The 21,152-nt window shown below is 40.9% G+C and overlaps 1 protein-coding gene across 1 annotated transcript; it reads left to right on the top strand.

Moving 5' to 3' along the window:
• The first annotated feature begins 4,461 nt into the window (after positions 1 to 4,461).
• LOC134307364 (CMP-N-acetylneuraminate-beta-galactosamide-alpha-2,3-sialyltransferase 1-like) lies at positions 4,462 to 15,751 on the top strand. The gene is made up of 6 exons (XM_062990582.1): positions 4,462 to 4,662; positions 7,906 to 8,105; positions 12,658 to 12,837; positions 13,440 to 13,485; positions 14,096 to 14,215; positions 15,584 to 15,751. The coding sequence occupies exons 1-6, from the start codon at positions 4,462 to 4,464 to the stop codon at positions 15,749 to 15,751; spliced, it is 915 nt and encodes a 304-aa protein (XP_062846652.1).
• Positions 15,752 to 21,152: the final 5,401 nt, after the last annotated feature.

The raw sequence follows: 21,152 nt of genomic DNA, 5'->3' as shown, positions 1-21,152 counted from the left end.
GACATTACACACCGCTCTATCTCACCTGGACAAGAAGGACACATATGTGAGAATGCTGTTTGTAGACTACAGCTCAGCTTTCAACACCATTGTACCTTCAAGACTGGACATTAAGCTCCGCGACCTGGGTCTGAACAGTTCTCTGTGCAGCTGGATCCTGGACTTCCTGTCTGATCGACGCCAGGTGGTCAGGATGGGAAGCATCACTTCCTCCTCACAGACCCTCTACAACGGAGCTCGCCAGGGCTGCGTTCTGAGTCCCCTGCTCTACTGCCTGTACACACATGACTGCACTGCTAGTCACAGCTCCAACGTCATCATCAAATTCGCAGATGACACGACGATCATAGGTCTGCTCTCCAACAAAGACGAGACAGCCTACAGAGAGGAGGTCAGCTTCTTGACACACTGGTGGCAGGAAAATAACCTCTATCTGAATGTCAACAAGACCAAGGAGCTGATTGTGGACTTCAGGAAGCAGGAGACAGCGCACACCCCCATCACCATCAACGGAGCCACGGTGGAGAGGGTCAGCAGCTTCAGGTTCCTTGGGGTCCACATCACTGAGGATTTCACATGGACAGAACACACCACATGGGTGGTGAAGAAGGCCCAACAACGCCTCTTTTTCCTCAGACAGCTCAAGAGGTTTGGCATGAGTACCCGCATCCTCAGGACATTTTACACTTGCACTGTGGAAAGTGTACTGACAGGCTGCATCACCGCCTGGTACGGGAGCTGCACTGCTCTGGAACAGAAAGCCCTGCAGAGGGTCATACGGACAGCCCAGCATATCACCAGGGTTCAACTGCCAAACCTCCAAGATCTTTATACCAGCCGCTGCCTGAGGAAGACCAGGAGGATTATAAAGGACTCCACCCACCCAAGCCACTGCCTGTTTTTAGAGCTGCCGAGCGGCAGGAGGTACAGGAGCACCAGGACCAGAACCAGCCGGTTCCGAGACAGCTTCTTCCCCCGAGCCATCAGACTGCTGAACAGCAATGGACAAGTACACCCCTCAAAATCAGTGATCCACCCCCCACAACCCATTCTGCACTCTGCACTTTACCATGTGTAATTCAAATCTTGCACAATAACTGTACATGTCGGACTTATTATTCCAATTCTATTTTATATATTTATATTCATTCACTTTTCATAATTTTGTACATCTGCACATAAAGATTCCTGTACTATATCTGTATATATTGAACAAATGGTGCTAGTTTTTTTATGTAAGTTAATGTGTATATACTGTATATTTTTTTGTAATTAATGTGTATTGCAACTGTGAGGGACTGAGCACCTAAGCATTTCAATCACCTTTCACACCTGTGTTAATGTGACGTGACAATAAAATGATTTCATTTTGATTTGGTACAGCACACGTACTGTACTAAAATGTGTTGTGTGTTTATGTACAGTACAGTACTACAGTGTATTGTTGTTTATTATTGTTTATTACAGGAATGTCTATTCTATAATTTAAGATGTAAGGGGAAAAAAGACCATTTAAGACATTAGAAAGGTTAGGTCAGGGGGGTTGGGAGGTCTGGCACGGATTAATTCTGTTTACATTATTTCTTATGGGGAAAAATAGGTTTAACTTTTTAAAATTTGTAAGTTAAGGGTCCACTGTAACACAAAAATAATATAAAAACACTGAAATTAAAAGGAAAGATCACTTCAGCACTAATGGAGAAGATGTGGAAGTGGTAGGACTACTCTTACCTAGATATCAAGCTCAAATATCCAAACTAAAGCTTTTTTGTTATAATAAAGAAACTTATACTTGAAAGAGTCAAATGTAAAAAAGGGCAGGAAGAACGAGACAAAATAAAAGCTGAAACACTAAATCACTTGGTCTCCTCGGTGTCAAAATGTCTTTTAAGTGTGGTGTGTTGCAGGCCTGTAATGCAGGAATGGATGTTTATTAATAAATGAAATGAAATTGATGAGACAAAACATGAAATATCTCAGGTTCATCCTGTCTGACATCAAATACAAGTCAAAGTCCATGCATGTATTTTAAACAGACCTGTCATGATACTAGAGAACGTCACCTGCACTCTAGATTTTACTTCAGTAAACCATTTTCAATGGGGGTGAAATGTTTCCACCAGCTACACAGGTTGAGGAACAGGCTTGGGCAGTGTGTTAGATGTCGTGTACAGATGAAGTCAAAAGTTTGAATACACTTCTTAATAGAAGCACAATATACCCAGAAGCGTAATATTTCCACCACTGTGCATGACAATAGGTTCAGGCTTAGCGAATTTGAATGACTCACCTGAACAACTTCCAAACGTACCAGTAATCACTTGTCAGGTATTTCTTTTAGCATGTAATTATTTTAATAATTATCAACTTATAATGCTTAAGATGAGATGGCCATAAATCTTCGGATCATCTGGATCTCAAATTAATGTTTATCTAGCTGGTTACTTTTTTTTCCCATATAAAGGGAGGAGATTTTACAGTGGAAAATTTTAGCAGCGGCGTCCAAATCTATTGTCTTCAAGATCAAATCAAACCAAATCAAGGTTTATTTGTCACATTACATACATACATTACATACATTACATACATTACATACATTACATACATTACATACATACATAGCCATGACATTAAAACCTTGTTTCTACACCCATTTTATCAGCTCCACTTACCATATAGAACCACTGTGTGGTTCTACAGTTACTGACTGTAGTCCATCTGTTTCTCTACATGCTTTGTCAGCCTCCTTTCATTCTGTTCTTCTCAATGGTCAGGACCCCCACAGGACCACTACAGAGCAGGTATTATTTAGGTGGTGGATGATTCTCAGAACTGCACTGACACTGACATGGTGGTGGTGTGTTAGTGTGTGTTGTGCTGGTATGAGTGGATCAGACACAGCAGCGCTGCTGGAGTTTTTAAATACCACTCACTGTCCACTCTATTAGACACTCCTACCTAGTTGGTCCACCTTGTAGATGTAAAGTCAGAGACGATCGCTCATCTATTGCTGCTGTTTGAGTTGCCCATGGGGCGCTGTTTGCTGTCCAGCAGTGACAGTGAGTTAAAAACTCCAGCAGCGCTGCTGTGTCTGATCCACTAATACTAGCACAACACACACTAACACACCACCACCATGTCATTGTCACTGCAGTGCTGAGAATGATCCCCCAGTCTGTAGTGGTCCTGGGAGAGTCCTGACCATTAAAGAACAGAATGAAAGGGGGCTAACAAAGCATGTAGAGAAATAAATGGACTACAGTCAGTAATTGTAGAACTACAAAGTGCTTCTATATGGGCCTTCTTAACCAGCGTGGTGGTGTGGCAGAAGCGTGGTGACAGGTCCTTTGAGATACAGAGGTCAAGGGAAACTGATCAAAACGGTGATAGTTCCTCTCCTGCTTTATGCTGCAGTCCACTCCACACTGATAGGACCTTGCCCCTTATGTTATGCTATGCTATGTTATTAGCATTAGATCCCTGGCTATGTCTATGTTATTGGAATGGCACTAAAACTGCTATGCGATCCAAAATAAATGACAAATTAAATTACGGTTACAACATTTTACTCTGTTTAGTGACCATTTGTCTTGTAATGGTATGTTTTTGACATGTTTTTCTTGTATTGTGTTTTGACACCATTGTTTTGTCGTCCCACCCATAACACTCTATAACATTAAATTGTACCAATGACCTACATTGAAATCTAGGTAATTAGTGGAATCAATATGTAAACAACCAGGTTCTTCTGATTACTATTCAGAATTTAAACAGGTGTCATAATATAAGAGGGCGTCACTTGCTCTTCAGAAGCGACATAATTACACCCTCATTAAGTCCTAATCAATGATAAGCTCACAAGCAGCTACACGACACATTACACTTCATACACCACCAAATAAATCAAGCACAAACCTTAAATTCCCAAAGAAATAGCACAGTATGTTTAATACAAAGTCAATTTAATGTGTCTTCAATAATGGTGGATTCCCAAACACAGAGGTGCTCTGTCCCAACTTTTTTTTAAGTTTCTGAGGTAAAAGTATAAATATGTTCTTGTTCTTCTTCTTTATTAAACACTTTACAAACCAGAACCTTCTTTTCATCAGCATTTTTTAAATTCCCTTAGTTTTGGAGTTGAATGACAAAAGGGGACAGGTGTATTAGTGACTCTATTCAGCGTGCAAACATTCTGATTGGTTCAGCAAAAGCCGACACCCATCAGACTTTGCATTCCATTGTACCTGCTTCAAGCAGAACTGCTATGCCTGTGTGCTGAGGAATAAGCAGAACACCTGTTCTTAATGGTGCCTAAATTGACAGATTGACTTTATGGGATTGACTCTGAGAGGCAGCTTACACTTCATTTCTTGATACAGTAGTAGTTTACCATTTACAGCATTATCAATGATGAAGGTTCAACTTCTTGCATTTGTGACAGCTGTGGTCATATTGTGCCTGATGGCATACGTTCACATCGGGTTAGAAGTCCGTTTCAATATTAATTTCGATGGCAATTTGACGAGACCATGCGGGTGTAACCGGTGCATCGTGGAGCTGAATGAGGACCCGTGGTTTGCTGAGCATTTTAGAAGCTCTGTGCCCATAATGCTGAACAGAAAAAGCTACAATCTCAGTGGTGCAACCAAAAGGTGGTGGACGGTAAGTACTTTGGCATTTTTATTAATTGATTTACTTACATTATGATACATATTCTGTAGGTTTTTATGATATATATTAGATTTGTACTGATCAGCTATAACATTAGAACCACCTCCTTGTTTCTATCAGCTCCACTTACCATATAGAAGCACTTTGTAGTTCTACAATTACTGACTGTAGTCCATCTGTTTCTCTACATACCTTTTTAGCCTGCTTTTACCCTGTTATTCAATGGTAAGGACCCCCACAGGACCACCACAGAGCAGGTATTATTTAGGTGGTGGATCATTCTCAGCACTGCAGTGACACTGACATGGTGGTGGTGTGTTAGTGTGTGTTGTGCTGGTATGAGTGGATCAGACACAGCAGCGCTGCTGGAGTTTTTAAATACCGTGTTCACTCACTGTCCACTCTATTAGACACTCCTACCTAGTTGGTACCTTGTAGATGTAAAGTCAGAGACGATCGCTCATCTATTGCTGCTGTTTGAGTCGGTCATTTTCTAGACCTTCATCAGTGGCCACATGACGCTGCCCACGGGGCACTGTTCGCTGGATATATTTTTGGTTGGTGGACTATTCTCAGTCCAGCAGTGACAGTGAGGTGTCTAAAAACGCCATCATTATTGCTGTCTTATCCACTCATACCAGCACAACACACACTAACACACCACCACCATGTCAGTGTTACTGCAGTGTTGAGAATGATCCACCACCTAAATAATACCTGCTCTGTGGTGGTCCTGTGGGGGTCCTGACCATTGAAGAACAGCATGGAAGCAGGCTAAAAAAGTATGCAGAGGAACATATAGACTACAGTCAGTAATTGTAGAACTACAAAGTGCTTATATATGGTAAGTGGAGCTGTAAAAATGGACAATGTGTGGTTTTAATGTTATGGCTGATCGCTGTACCTTCTAATTATTGAGATAAGTTAGTTATATGCCTCCAAATTTGAGGCGACAGTTTTGAGAAGGTGCTAACTGTTAACCTGCACAATACAGGATACATAAAACATGCTTTTATTAGTTTGACATAAAGAAATTCCAAATGCATGCACAGAGCTTTGACCTTAACATACTGAGATAAATTGGAACATTGACAAGTGACAAATCAGAAATCTCAGTTCATGTAAGGCAAAGCTTGTAATCACTTTTGCACATTTGAGCTGTCAGACGGCATTGCATGAGAAACCATCATGCCACTGTGATAAATATAGCCACATGGGTTTGGAAATACTTAGGAAAACCGTTGTGAATCATCACCGTATGCAACCTGAAATGCAACCTGACACATACACAAAGAAAAAGACATACATCAATTCTATGCAGAAATGCTTAAGGGATTTCTGAAACCTCTCTGTATGGGGCCGCATAGTCATAGGCTAGGCAGAGATGGCAAATGTCAGTATGTACAACACCAAATCAGAAAAAGTTGGGGCAGTATGGAAAATGTGTTTCTTACATTTACTTTGCCTTTTATTTGATGTCAGACAGGATGAACCTGAGATATTTTATGTTTTATCTGCTGAACTTCATTTCATTTATTAATAAACATCCATTCCTGCATTTCAGGCCTGCAACACATTCCAAAAAAAAGTTGGGACGGGGGCAATTTAGGGCTAGTAATGAGGTGAAAACACTAAATAATGATGCGATTTTAAACACGTAATGTAAACAGGTGATTGTAATCATGGTTTGGTACAAAAGCAGCATCCAGGAAAGGCTGAGTCTCTGATGAGTAAAGATGATCAGAGGATCCAGTTTGTCTACAAATATGTGAGAAAAAGATTGAAATGTTTAAAAACAATGAACCTCAAAGAAAGATTGGAAGGGATTTGCATATTTCTCTTTCTGCAGTGAAGAATATCATTAAACCATTCAAGGAATCAGGAGGAATTTCAGTGCGTAAAGGCCAAGGGTGCAAACTTAATCTGAACGCCCGTGAACGTCCAGACCAAAGACAAACAGGACCATCCAGACTGTTATCAGCAACAAGTTCGAAAGCCAGGGTCTGTCATGGTATGGGGGTGTGTCAGTACCAGGGTGTGTCATGGTATGGGGGTATGTCAGTACCAGGGTGTGTCATGGTATGGGTCGTGTCAGTGCCCTTGGTAAAGGTCATTTACACTTCTGTGATGCAGCATTAATGCAGAAAAGTACACTGAGATCTTAGAGCAACATGTGCTGCCTTCAAGACGTCGTCTTTTCCAGGGACGTTCATGCATTTTTCAGCAAGACGATGCAAAACCACCTGCTGCACACATTACAAAGGCCTGGCTGTGGAAGAAGAGGGTACGGGTACTGGACTGGCCTGCCTGCAGTCCTGATCTGTCCCCAATAGAGAATATGTGGAGAATTTTTAAAGGAAAAATGTGACAACGACGACCCCCCATACTGTTGTACATCTTAAGACGTGTTTGCAGGAAGAATAAGACAAAATAAAAGCTGAAACACTAAATCACTTGGTCTCCTCGGTGCCAAAACGTTCTTGGTAAAGTGGTAAATGCTTTAGTGTCCCAACTTTTTTGGAATGTGTTGCAGACCTGAAATGCAGGAATGGATGTTTATTAATCCATGTTCACCCTTTCATGGAGACGGTATTCCCTGATGGCTGTGGCCTCTTTCAGCAGGATAATGCGCCCTGCCACAAAGCAAAAGTGCTTCAGGAACGGTTTGAGGAGCACAACAACCAGTTTGAGGTGTTGACTTGGCCTCCAAATTCCCCCAGATCTCAATCCAATATAGTATCTGTGGGATGTGCTGGACAAACGAGTCCGATCCATGGAGGCCCCACCTCACAACTTACAGGAGTTAAAGGACCTGCTGCTGACTGCTGTATCTTGGTGCCAGATACCACAGCACACATTCAGGGGTCTAGTGGAGTCCATGCCTCGACAGGTCAGGGCTGTTTTGGCAGCAAAAGGCGGACCAACACAATATTAGAACATATTGGAAGTTTTAATTAATCCAAAGGTTTGCACTGGGGTCAAGACAATGGGTCTGTATACAAAGTTGCTTTACATTTGGATGTATAACTTTATCCAAATCACATTCTCATATCAGTAGCTATTTTTAAAGGAACTAATTAGATGCTATGGCTACAGCCCAGATAAACTAATCCCATCTAAATAGGGCCATAGCTTACATTTATTAAATGACCTCATTTATTAAATCAAGTTCACATAAACAAAATATGTGATGTAGGGTTTTTATAATTGGTTTTCTCTGTTATGTCTCGGCAGAGGCTACACCGACAAAATGGACGAAGCAACAGAAACTATGATGCAGTTAAGGATTCCCTGTTCTCCCTGTTCCCTGATAAAGAATACTACAACGACTCCAGTCATGACCGCTGCAGAACCTGCGCTGTTGTGGGAAACTCAGCCAACCTTATTGGATCTCTGTATGGTCCTCTAATAGATGCACATGACTTAGTTATCAGGTACCAACGATTTGTACTTGTGTAAATCACCTGTCTTGTTACCTACCCAAATTATATTCACTGTAGATGATTAGAATTAGAAATAGCTGGTGAATAGCTCCTTGCCGTTTTATATAGGGCTATTTCAAAGGCTAGTATATTAAAATGTACATTGAATAGTACAGTGCTGGCTTGAAAAATTGAAGTTTGTCTGGATGGTAAAATATAATCCAGGAACTACAGTCATGAATTAGAAGATGATGAAACATAGGTGAGACTGTTCACAAGTTTTATATCGCAGTAAGAATCCCCTGCTCCTGTCTTTTTTATGTAAATATACTGTATGATTAGCTACAAACGTAAGATAGCATGGAAGTCTTAAAGCCAATGTAAAGGTTTTTTGACTGTGGGATATATATATATATCCACACATATAAAGCAGTCAAAACAATAAGTCCAAAAATTAAGTTATGTGTAATAAAGTGAAATGACACAGGGAAAAAGTATTGAACACATGAAGAAAAGGAGGTGCAAAAAGGGATGGAAAGCCAAAACACCAGCTGAAATCTGTCAGTATTTAGAAAGCAATCCTGCCCCTATCAGTGCAAATTAATATCAGCTGGTTTTGTCCTAATTGATGGCCTACAAAAAGGTTTCTTATTACCAAGGTGTCACACAAGCATCTCATGATGGGTAAAAGCAAAGAGCTCTCTCAAGACCTTCGCAACCTTATTGTTGCAAAACATACTGATGGTATTGGTTACAGACGTATTTCTAAACTTCTGAATGTTCCAGTGAGCACCGTTGGGGCCATTATCCGGAAGTGGAAAGAACATCATTTTACCATAAACCATGACCAGGTGCTCCTCGCAAGATTTCTGACAGAGGAGTCAAAAGAATAATCAGAAGAGTTGTCCAAGAGCCAAGGACCACTCGCGGAGAGCTTCAGAAAGACCTAGACTTAGCAGGTACAGTTGTTTCAAAGAAAAGTATAAGTAATGCACTCAACCGCCATGGCCTTTATGCACGCTCACCACGCAAGACTCCATTTCTGAAGAAAAAGTATGTTGAAGCTCGTTTAAAGTTTACTGCACAACATTTGGACAAGCCTATAAAATACTGGGAGAATATAGTCTGGTCAGATGAGACCAAAATTGAACTCTTTGGATGTCATAGCACACACCATGTTTGGAGAAGAAAAGGCACTGCACATCACCAAAATAACACCATACCAACAGTGAAGTTTGGAGGTGGGAACATCATGGTGTGGGGCTGTTTCTCAGCATATGGTGCTGGTAGACTTCATGTAATTGAAGAAAGGATGAATGGAGAAATGTACCGAGACATTCTTGATAAGAATCTGCTGCCATCTACCAGGATGCTGAATATGAAACGAGGGTGGACATTTCAGCAAGACAATGATCCCAAACACACAGCCAAGGAAACTCTCAAGTGGTTTCAGAGAAAGAAAATAAAGCTGCTAGAATGGCCCAGTCAATCACCCGACTTGAATCCAATTGAAAATCTATGGAAAGAACTGAAAATCAGAGTTCATAGAAGAGGCCCCCGGAACCTTCATGATCTGAAGACAGTTTGTGTGGAAGAATGGGCCAAAATCACACCTGAACAATGCATGCGACTAGTTTCTCCATACAGAAGGCGTCTTGAAGCTGTCATTACCAACAAAGGCTTTTCTACTAAATATTAAATAAATTTCAGTAAGCGTGTTCAATACTTTTTCCCTGTGTCATTTCACTTATTATTACATATAACTTAATTTTTGGACTTATTTGGACTTATTTGTTTTGACTGCTTTATATGTGAGGATTACTTGGGTTGTTACCAACATCTGGTGAAAATTTTATGTCAGTAGTCCCATTAGAAATATATTTACTGAGAAAAATGTTGATGCGTTCAATACTTATTTTCCCTGCTGTATGTATATATACAGTATATATATATATATACAGTATATATATATATATATATATATATATATATACAATTTGTCAGTTATTCATGTATTTGCTGTCTTAGCTAATAAAAGCTATCTATACTAGAATATGTAAACAGCTAGCAAGCAAATAGTATTGGACATATTCAAGATTCAAGAGCCTAATCTTTGGTTGTCTTTCAAAAGATCAGTAAATATGTTTTTGACTACAAACACTTACAAATGTCAGTAGTTTTTGTCAAATTCCATAGTAAATACATAAGGGTCATTTTTGACCCATGTTGTGCATTAGAAGGGTAGTGATACAAAAATGATTTTTATTAAAAAAGCAAAAAATATAAAACTGAAATAAGGATTTGTGATGATCAAAAACAAGTTAATTGAAAAATTCATGGAAGCTTGAATGACGAAATTAATTTATTGAAGATATAGAAAATAAAAACTCAGTTGGGTCACTTTTGACCCAGGTTGTGCATCAAAGGGTTAAATCACTCAAGATAAGAATCAGTTATAAGCTAAATATTTTGGAGGATGATGTTACACAAACCTGTGTCACGTAAGACCCGCATGTATACTTGTACTGACCGAAATGTTTACAAGTTTTTGAGATTCTTATCATTTAAGCATAGTAAAATGTTCTTTTGGAAAATGTAAAAATCAATAAAGTTGAATTGAGGTTACTGTGCAGGAACGTGTGACCTGTGGTTTAGCCTGCTGGGGAACTTTAGATGCTTTTCACTGAGCTCTTAATAATGCTGTCAAAAATCCAGGGTTTGATACGTCATCTTGTATTATTTTGTAACATCCCCATTCATTGCACTTTTCCGAGCCTGGTGAAAAGTCCCCTTAAAAAGTGCTGCAGCAAGTTAAACCACATTGTCACAATTATCACTAGACAGTAAACCCTTGTGATATGCTGAAACTGAAACAATCGATACCTATTGTGAGCTCGAACTTCTCGTTTGCGTGCAGCGATTGTAAAGAGGAAATCAACATTGTCGGTAGCTTAGACAGTTTCCATACGTTGGTGCTGAATTGTCGGGGTGAAAAGAAAAGTTGTTTTAACTGTTGAACATGCCAAAAAAGTAAATCACCTGCTAAACTAGCATCAGAGTTTAATATCAGAAATCAAACTGTGTGTGATATAACCCGGAATGAACTTTACAAGTTTTTTATATACACCGATCAGGCATAACATTATGACCATCCTTCCTAATATTGTGTTGGTCCCCTTTCTGCTGCCAAAACAGCCCTGACCCGTCGAGGCATGGACTCAACTAGACCCCTTAAGGTGTGCTGTCGTATCTGGCACCAAGATGTCAGCAGCAGGTCCTTTAACTCCTGTAAGTTGTGAGGTGGGGCCTCCATGGATCAGACTCGTTTGTCCAGCACATCCCACAGATGCTCAATTGGATTGAGATCTGGGATATTAGGAGGCCAAGTCGACACCTCAAACTCGATGTTGTGCTCCTCAAACCGTTCCTGAAGCATTTGTGCTTTGTGGCAGGGCGCATCATCCTAAAAGGGTGAACATGGTCTGCAACGATGCTTAGGTAGGTGGTTCGTGTCAAAGTAACATCCACATGGATGGCAGGACCCAAGGTTTCCCAGCAGAACATTGCCCAAAGCATCACACTGCCTCAGCCGGCTTGCCTTCTTCCCACAGTGCATCCTGGTGCTATGTGTTCCCCAGGTAAGCTACACAGGAGATTCACCAGACCAGGCCATTTTCTTCTATTGCTGCGTGGTCCAATTCCAATGCTCACGTGCCCATTGTTGGTGCATTCGGCGGTGAAGAGGGGTCAGCATGGGCACCATGACTGGTCTGCAGTTATGCAGCCCCATACACAACAAACTGCAATACACTGTGAATCTAAAACCTTTCTATCAGAACCAGCATTAACTTTTTCAGCAATTTGAGCTACAGTAGCTCGTCTGTTGTATTGGACCACACTGGACAGCCTTCGCTCCCCACGTGCATCAATGTGCCTTGGCCGCCCATGACCCTGTGGACCACTTTTGATAGATACTGGCCACTGCAGACTGGGAACACCCCACAAGAGCTGTAGTTTTGGAGATGCTCTGACCCATCACAATTTGGCTTTTGTCAAACTCGCTCGAATCCTCACGCTCGCCCATTTTTCCTCCTTCTAACATCAAGTTTGAGGATAAAATGTTCACTTGCTGCCTAATATATCCCCCCCCCCCCACTAACAGGTGCCGTGATGAAGAGATAATCAGTGTTATTCACTTTACCTGTCAGTGCTCATAATGTTATGCCTGGTCTGTGTATACTTCCAACTTTGAGGCAGCAGTTTTTAAACGCCCTTTTTCTGTTTTAGCATTACTGTGCATGAAGCCAAGTTTAAAGAGACACGCTTTGGTTTGCAGAGCCCTGATTTCTAATCAACACCTTTTAGATAAGTGGGTACATTGTGAACCAGGACTTTTTGCTGCTTGTTTTGCAATAAATTGACATACCATCTGTGCCAGACCCACTGTGACCAAGACAAATAATAAGCAAATGATAATTGTGGAGGAACTGAACCTCAAAACCACTAGCATTACATTAATTTATGTTGTTCCCATGAATGATTTGTACATATACCTGTTTCACAGGATGAATCAGGGTCCCACTAAAGGCTTCGAGCATGACGTCGGGACACGCACCACGCACCGAGCCATGTACCCTGTGAGTGCCATGGACATGGGCAACTCCACCCATATGGTGCTGCTGCCTTTTAGTTGTAGAGACCTGGAATGGCTCAAAAGTGTCTTTACGACGAAGCACATTAACCGGTAAGAGCACAAACCAAATGGTCAAAGTAACACAAATAGCACAACAGTAGCTGTGTAGCAACATAGTTTGATATATGAGAGAAAGAGAGAGAAATAGTTTGTATGGTATTCAGACCCCACACTATAAGACCACATGCCTGACCACAATTTGAGGTGTCACAGCAAACAATCTTAATATTTTTGCAAATAAAAGATTTAGTTTTGGATATTTAATACATTTATAAAATCATGTTTTCACTTCGTCATTACGGGTGACTGATAGTAAAAATGGCAATACCCATTTATATCAAATATACTAACAAAATAAAAAAAATACTGTATATACTTTCAACTTCATAATAACTCCCTATAAAAGGTCCACATAAAAAAACATGGTTTATCAGTTTTGGTGTACAGGAACCCCAGTGGTCTACACAGACTCTGACTCCAACCCTATTAAACACCCTTTGGATGATTTGGAAACGCAGTTGTAAGCAAGAACTTCTAAGCTATCGCTATACAAATGCCAAGTGTACATACAAGTGATATACTTTTGGCCATGTAGTTTTTATAGTGTTGGTTCCTTATTTTAAATGATCATTGCTGTTTAAATTCTTTTTTAGCACACATACAGCAGTAAAATCATCAATACAAGCCAATAAAGACAAGGTAAGCACTGCTATGTTTAATAGTTACTATTCTTAAATGTGCAAGAAGTTTTATTACAGTTGCCCAATGTGCAGTTAGATTTATTATAATGCTATAATGTTGGACTGAAACTTTTTGTGGGTGTTCCCGGTCCGTAGTGGTCAGTATCTAATAAAAGTGGTCCATGGAAGGAACAGTGCTAGACTGATGACAGGGTCATGAGAGGCCAAGGCTCATTGATGCATGTGGGGAGCGAAGGCTGGCCCGTGTGGTCTGATCCAACAGACGAGCTACTGTAGCTCAAACAGCTGAAGAAGTTAATGCTGCTTCTGATAGAAATGTGTCAGAATACACAGTGCATCACAGTTTGTTTTGTATGGAGCTGCATAGCTGCAGACCAGTCAGGGTACCCAGCACACCTTCAGGGGTCTAGTGGAGTCCATGCCTCGACGGGTCAGGGCTGTTATGGCATCAAAAGGGGGACCAACACAATATTAGGAATCCAATACAAGTGTGTGTAAACTTTTGACCTGAAGAGTAGCATAGAAAACAAAAACACAGAAGCCCATGTTTACTTTTTAAACCCAGGCAAGACTTACTTATATACTAACTCCTTTTTTTGTTGTTGAAGGTGATGATCCTGAACCCTGGGTTCATGCAATATGTCCATGGCTATTGGTTGAAGGGAAAGGGTAAATTCCCATCTACTGGCTTCATCATGCTCATATTCTCTCTACACATCTGTGATCAGGTAACATCACTTTTTCACCACATTGCATATTAAGTTTTGCCAAGTGCAGCACTCATTATGAGTCTTCTAAGCATGTAAAAATATAAATACAGCAACTTTATGCATTATTTAATCATTTACACTATATGGCCTAAAGTATTTTGACACCAGACCATGAGCTTGTTGGACATCCTTGTAATGGGTAAATTATAGCAGGAAACAAAGATCAACCTGTGGTAGCTTTAAACAAACCGCAGATCCCAGGAGCAGCAGCAGCGCTAACTCTCAGCACCTGACTGAACTTGGTATTTGAATCATTGCAGCAGGCAACCATCTTCACCAAGTTGGACCTGCAATGTCTACAATTTTATCCAAGTTCGACCAGGGGATGAACTTGGATATGGCCACTATAAGGACCATGTTATGCCATTTGGCCATCTTCATCTACCTAAACCTGATCTATAGTAGAAGTCAAGACAAGCATCTAGTTTATTCCAGGTTTGTCCTACAGCTGCTTCTGAACTGCTATCTCAGTGTTAAGCTTGAGAAGAGTTTCATACACCCTCACAGCATTCATTACCGCATTTCGGCACTATAAGTACCATGTTATGCCATTTGGGCTTATGAATGCCCCACATCTTCCAAAGATTAATTAATAAGCTATTTTGGGAGGCCCTGGGGCAGTACATCTTTTTTTTACCTAAACCTGATCTATAGAAGAAGTCAAGACAAGCATGTAGCTCATACCTTTTTTGTCCTACAGCTGCTCTTTGACTTCTTAAGCTTAACACTGAGATAGTTCAGAGTTTCATACACCCTCATAGCATTCATTACCCCATATGGGCACTGTGAGTACCATGTTATGCCATTTGGGCTTATGAACGCCCCTATCTGCTAAACATTAATTAATAAGCTACTCTGGGAGGCCCTGGGGCAGTACATCTTCATCTACCTAAACCTGATCTATAGAAGAAGTCAAGACAAGCATCTAGCTTACACCTGGTTTGTCCTACAGCTGCTTCTGAACTACGACCTCAGTGTTAAGCTTGAGAAGTCTGAGTTTCATACAACCTCAGCAACTTTTGATTTTGTAGTATCCAGAGGCCACTTACTGATGAATTCAGCGAATACCAAGGCCATTACTGGCTCCTGTAGAGGACAATTTTTCCTTTTGTGCTACCATGCCAACGAGTTGGTTATTTGATTACATACAACCAGCCATATGACCAGCAAAACTAGTTATACCTGTATAGGCACAAATAAGTCCCTAGCTGTAGTCGATCATAATTAGATGCCACAAAGATAAATAGCATTTTAATTTTTTTTATACCAGCAATTAATTTATGTTGACTCATAGAATTTTGTCATTGGTTAAATGATCCATCACAGGTGAACGTTTTTGGATTTGGGGCTGACCAAAAAGGAAGATGGCTCCATTACTTTGACAACACACATCGTGCAAAACCCAATGCTGGCAACCACAGAGGAAGCATCGAACACAACATCCTGCTGGAACTTCACAAGAAAAAGAAGATTACAGTGTTTAAAGGATGGTAAAGAAGCAATTTAGGTAAAGACGTTTATGTATCTTTATCTGCGTAAAAGTTTGTAGACACCTGGCATATCCAAACCAAGTGGTATTATTAAGGAATTGGCCTTAGTTCCCTGCTGTAATAACAATCTATGCTTTACATGTTGGCAGGTATTTTCACACTGTGCTAGAATGTGTTTCTAATGTTGAGGGTTCAAATCCCGACTCTGGACTCCCCACTGTTAGGCCCATAATGCTACACTACACACTACACGACTTCCGGAGCTGTCAGATCTCTGTACAGTTCATACTACACTACTGGATCTCTTGTAATCGGGAGTCTTTTAAGTCATTGTGGTTTTCAGACTACCGATTGATCGGCAATAGGGGGTCACACACTAGACCATCTATCATCTATCTGGTCTCACAAACTTTGTTTAGTCACAAAACACACGAGAAGTGACGAGGGGTTTAATGATACTACATTCAAAAATGCACGTCAACAATAAGCGAGAGATCAAAGTTGTTTGCGCGCTGATGTGGAGTGTAAAAGCAAGAAGGAAAGAATGAATCTGGGTGGATTTGGCTACGTGACCAGCAGGGATCGTCTGTTCTGTAGTGAGTTGGGGATTAATAAATATTTTTTTGCAATGCAGTGTGGGTATTATGGTTTGGCATGGACGATAAGGTCACACATACTGTAAAGCTTGTGTATGTGCTGATGTATTCTGATAGAAACTATATTACGCCCCATAACCACGTTTTTACAACTTCTTCCCCGGGTTCCCCCCACCCCGTATCTGACGTTCTCATTGGCTGTAGTTCCACATAGCACTCGCTGCCACTCACAACCTTCTCACAACAGCTTTCACACTACAGGATTTTGATTCGCTGACAGGTTTAGATATTTTACATGCTAGATATTTTTCTTGAGTCTGCAAGCCACTCGATAGAGTCGTTGAACAGTTCACACATAGCGATCGAGAGAGTTGCCTCAGAGCTGCCACATCTAGCGCCGACCAGTCGGCGAGCGAAAATCAGGTCAAAAATCATGTAGTGTGAACTAGGCATGACTCTCTCAGCTTCAGGGGAGCTGTACAATGGCTGACTCTGTGCTCTGACCCCAGCTTTCAAGAACCAATATTATTAATCTTTAAATCATTAAGAAAAGTTGTAATAATAATTGTGACACCCATGTCATCCACAAGTACACTGTCCAGGCATAACATTATGAGCACTGACAGGTGAAGTGAATAACACTGATTATCTCTTCATCATGGCACCTGTTAGTGGGGGGGATATATTAGGCGCCGAGTGAACATTTTATCATCAAAGTTGATGTTAGAAACAAGAAAAATGGGCGAGTGTGAGGATTTGAGCGAGTTTAACCAGGGCCAGATTGTGATGGCTAGACGACTGGGTCAGAGCATCTCCAAAACTGCAGCTCTTCTGGGGTGTTCCCAGTCTGCAGTGATCAGAATCTATCAAAAGTGGTCCAAGAAAGGAAAAGTGGTAAACCGGCGACAGGGTCATGGGCGACCAAGGCTCATTGATGTACGTGGGAAGCGAAGGCTGGCCTGTGTGGTCCATTCCAACAGACGAGCTACTGTAGCTTAAATAGCTGAAGAAGTTAATGCTGGTTCTGAAAGAAAGGTGTCAGAATACACAGTGCATCACAGTTTGTTGTTTTTGGGGCTGCATAGCCGCAGACCAGTCTGGGTGCCCATGCCTTGACAGGTCAGAGCTGTTTTGGCAGCAAAACAATATTAGGAAGGAGGTCATAATGTTATGTCTGATCGGTGTATATGGAAACTTTATATCAATCGTCTACATCCTGCAACATCTCTAGTGCAATTGACAGAACCAGTTTTTATACAGGCTTGTTGGAAAGATCCTGTGATCTCACCTTGTTTAAAGGCACTACGCTCTTAAGTACAACCTGTTCTACTGCCAATGTTACAAATGTACCCTAGGAGATAAGGGCTACTTTCTAACGTTCATCGACATTTCTCTCTTACACAGTTTAGTGTTGAAATTGAAGCTGGAATTCTTTCAACACGAGCAAGAGTCTTCAATTAGCAGATGGTGGTGCTGAACTGACCAGAACCATAACTTGAGTGCTGATGCCCCACCACTGCATGGTGAACTTTCTTTTTTTTTTTTTTTTTGCTGTCTTGTTTACCAAACTTTTGTAAAGTGGATTGAAGAACTGCAAATGTGAACTATGAATGAGGTATATCTGTATATAACTATAAGAAGGGTCACATTACATGCAAAACCAACCAACAGACCAACCTAGTGTTTTCTTAGAGCAGTACTGTATGTTAATATTATTATTATTATTATTTAAGCAAAACAATATACAATGAAGTGTATTATCATGAATACTTTGAGGACTGTAATGATTCAGGCCAGTGGATAGATGTCACAAATCAAGCCTCTATGCTCCTGGAGTTTGATGTTCTTGCTAATGGTCATGTTCCTACTTTGAGGCCTTGTTCAGTCTTGTCCTAGTCTAGTTCATGTTTAGGTTTAGCATTCTTAGCTTAGGGTTTAGGATTGTTTAGTCACATTGTCACATCTTAGCCCAAATCGTTACATAATTTGTAACAAAGTTGTACCCCCCATCGGATCCACAGCTGCTTGCTCAAATGCTCTTAACATTACCTACAACAAGGTGCAGCTGTGGACAATTAGCAGCAGACCAATCATGATGAGGGACGTCAGCCTGACACTCGAAAACACTCCACTTTGTATTCCTGGAGAGAGAGGTGTGGTGCATAAACAAACTCCGAGAGCAGAGGCTTGATTCATGACAAGAGACCATCATACATGAAATGTTATTTGTTTTAACACAAGATCTCACATGTTTTATTTTTTAAACAGAAAGAAATAAAAAAAACAAAGTAATGGAAACACTAATGTCTGATGCTAACCGTCTTTTGTTTTGCTCTTCTTACATTTTAATTACAGTCCTATTATATACACCATTTGCATATTTACCTTTTTTACTGATTTGAACAGTTTTCTCCCAAAGTTTAGCACAAGGTGGTGAAGCAAGGCCAATCTGCTTGCATTTGGTGGGTCCTCCTTTCATACCACACCTGACAAATCATAGTTTTGATTATATTTACAAAACACAATGACATTATTCCGTAAAAACTTGTTTCTACTATAGTCAGTTCAATAAAGTAACTCGGGCGGCACGGTGGCTAAGTGGGTAACACTGTCGCCTCACAGCAAGAAGGTCCTGGGTTCAATCCCCAGGTGGGGCTGTCCGGGTCCTTTCTGTGTGGTTTGCATGTTCTCCAGGAGCTCCTCCCACATTCCAAAGACGTGCAGTCAGATTAATTGGAGATACACAATTGTCCATTAAACCTGTGAACTGATGATCTTGTGTAACCAGTAATTACCGTTTCTGTCATGAATGTAACCAAAGAGTGTAAAACATGACATTAAAATCCTAATCAATAAATAAACTAACCTTCTAGAACATCAGTGACCCTAAATGCACTACAAAAAAGCAGTGGTTTGTGGATAAGAATGTGAATCTCTTTTAGGGGTCGAAGCAGAGCTCTGACCTAAATTCAGTCTGTAAATGGATTGAAAAGAGCAGAGAGAGCTTTTTTGAAATTAAATGTATTTACTGGCAACCTTTATTAGGCAGAATTAATAGAGATTCAGATCAATCTTTACCACACTGACCAACTCTAAGATTAATGTAAATGTCTATTGTGAACCAGGGTGAACCAGGCCTTCTTGTTGCAACCAGTAAACCATAGGTAACTGTAAATGTCAAACCAAAAACCCACAACTGGTTGAACTCAGAACTAATTTCTCCAAATAAACGTATTATTTTCATTATTCATTATTGTACCATAAACAGTAGGAATGTCTGTTATTTATTATTTTCTTGCCTTTATCTTCAAGTTGTTGAAGATAAATTCTGTATTAAAATGTTTACAACTTACATACAGTATATAACATTGTTTTAATTATTTATTTTTCCAATCCCTGAAACAAATTACTGCTGTGTATTAGAGCTTAATGACCTGCACGACTGCATGACTACATGCAGTGTGGGGGCTGTCAGGTAAACGAAACTCTATTGCTTTGACATGGATTAAAATGTATGGAAGAGAATAGAACAAGAGATAAAACATGTGAGTGCAGGTCAAACACTTACCTATGAATGTGAATAATTTGCTCATATAGGTGACTGTGTGTGTGCAAACATGCATTTGGTGGGGGTGTAAATACTGCTCAGATAGGCAATTGATGATTTGTCTGAGCAAGATGATTGCCAAGGTATTGACCGGCAGTGTTAATAGGTGGTTGCCAGAGGCGTACTCTTTGGCAGTTAAAGATGGTTGCTAGAATATACACCAACCAGGCAGCTCTTGTTGGGTGTGTCCCGGTCTGCAGTGGTCAGTATCTATCAAAAGTGATCCAAGGAAGGAACAGTGGTCAACCGGCGACAGGGTCATGGGTGGCCAAGGCTCATTGATACATGTGGGGAGTGAAGGCTGGTTCGTGTTGCCCGATCCTACAGACAAGCAACTGTAGCTCAAACAGCTGAAGAAGTTAATGCTGGTTCTGATAGAAAGGTGTCAGAATACACAGAGCATCACAGTTTGTTTCCAGTCAGGGTGCCAATGCTGACCCCTGTCCATCGCCGAAAGCGCCAACAATGGGCAAGTGAGCATCGGAACTGGACCACGGAGCAATGGAAGAAGGTGGCCTGGTCTGATTAATCACGTTTTCTTTTACATCACGTGGAAGGCCGGGTGCCTGTGTGTCGCTTACCTGGGGAACACATGCCACCAGAATGCATTATGGGAAGAAAGCAAGTCGGCGGAGGCAGTGTGATGCTTTGGGCAACGTTCTGCTGGGAATCCTTGTGTCCTGCCATCCATGTGGATGTTACTTTGACACGTAGCACCTACCTAAGCATTGTTGCAGACCATGTTCACCCGTGGATGACAAGCCCTGCCACAGAGCAAAAATGGTTCAGGAATGGTTTGAGGAGCACAACAACCAGTTTGAGGGGTTGACTTGGTCTGCTAATTCCCCAGATCTCAATCCAGTCAAGCATCTGTGGGATGTGCTGGACAAACCAGCCCGATCTATGGAGGCCCCACCTCACAGCTTACAGCAGTTACAGGATCTGCTGCTAATATCTTGGTGCCAGATACCTTAGCACACCTTCAGGCATCTGGTGGAGTCCATGCCTCGACGGGTCAAGGCTGTTTTGGCAGCAAAAGGAGGACCAATACAATATTATGAAGGTAAATTGTTTAAGCATTGGTCAACAGGATAAGAACGAATAATGTCCTGTTTACTGAAAAAAATGAACTCTCTTGGCCTCTTCCTTTATGACAAAGCAGTTAGATCTGTGGAGGTAGAGAACTGAATGTCTCGATGATG

Source organism: Trichomycterus rosablanca, chromosome 1, assembly GCF_030014385.1.
Source record: "Trichomycterus rosablanca isolate fTriRos1 chromosome 1, fTriRos1.hap1, whole genome shotgun sequence".
In the NCBI taxonomy this organism is placed as follows: domain Eukaryota; kingdom Metazoa; phylum Chordata; class Actinopteri; order Siluriformes; family Trichomycteridae; genus Trichomycterus; species Trichomycterus rosablanca.
This window is presented reverse-complemented; position numbering and strand designations above follow the sequence as displayed.

Bases quoted from the DNA above. Each gene is read 5' to 3' on its own strand.
- LOC134307364 (XM_062990582.1), top strand. From the start codon at position 4,462: ATGGCATACGTTCACATCGGGTTAGAAGTCCGTTTCAATATTAATTTC. The intron at 4,663-7,905 runs GTAAGTACTTTG...ATGTCTCGGCAG, and splicing joins CAACCAAAAGGTGGTGGACG to AGGCTACACCGACAAAATGG. The intron at 14,216-15,583 runs GTAACATCACTT...GATCCATCACAG, and splicing joins CTCTACACATCTGTGATCAG to GTGAACGTTTTTGGATTTGG.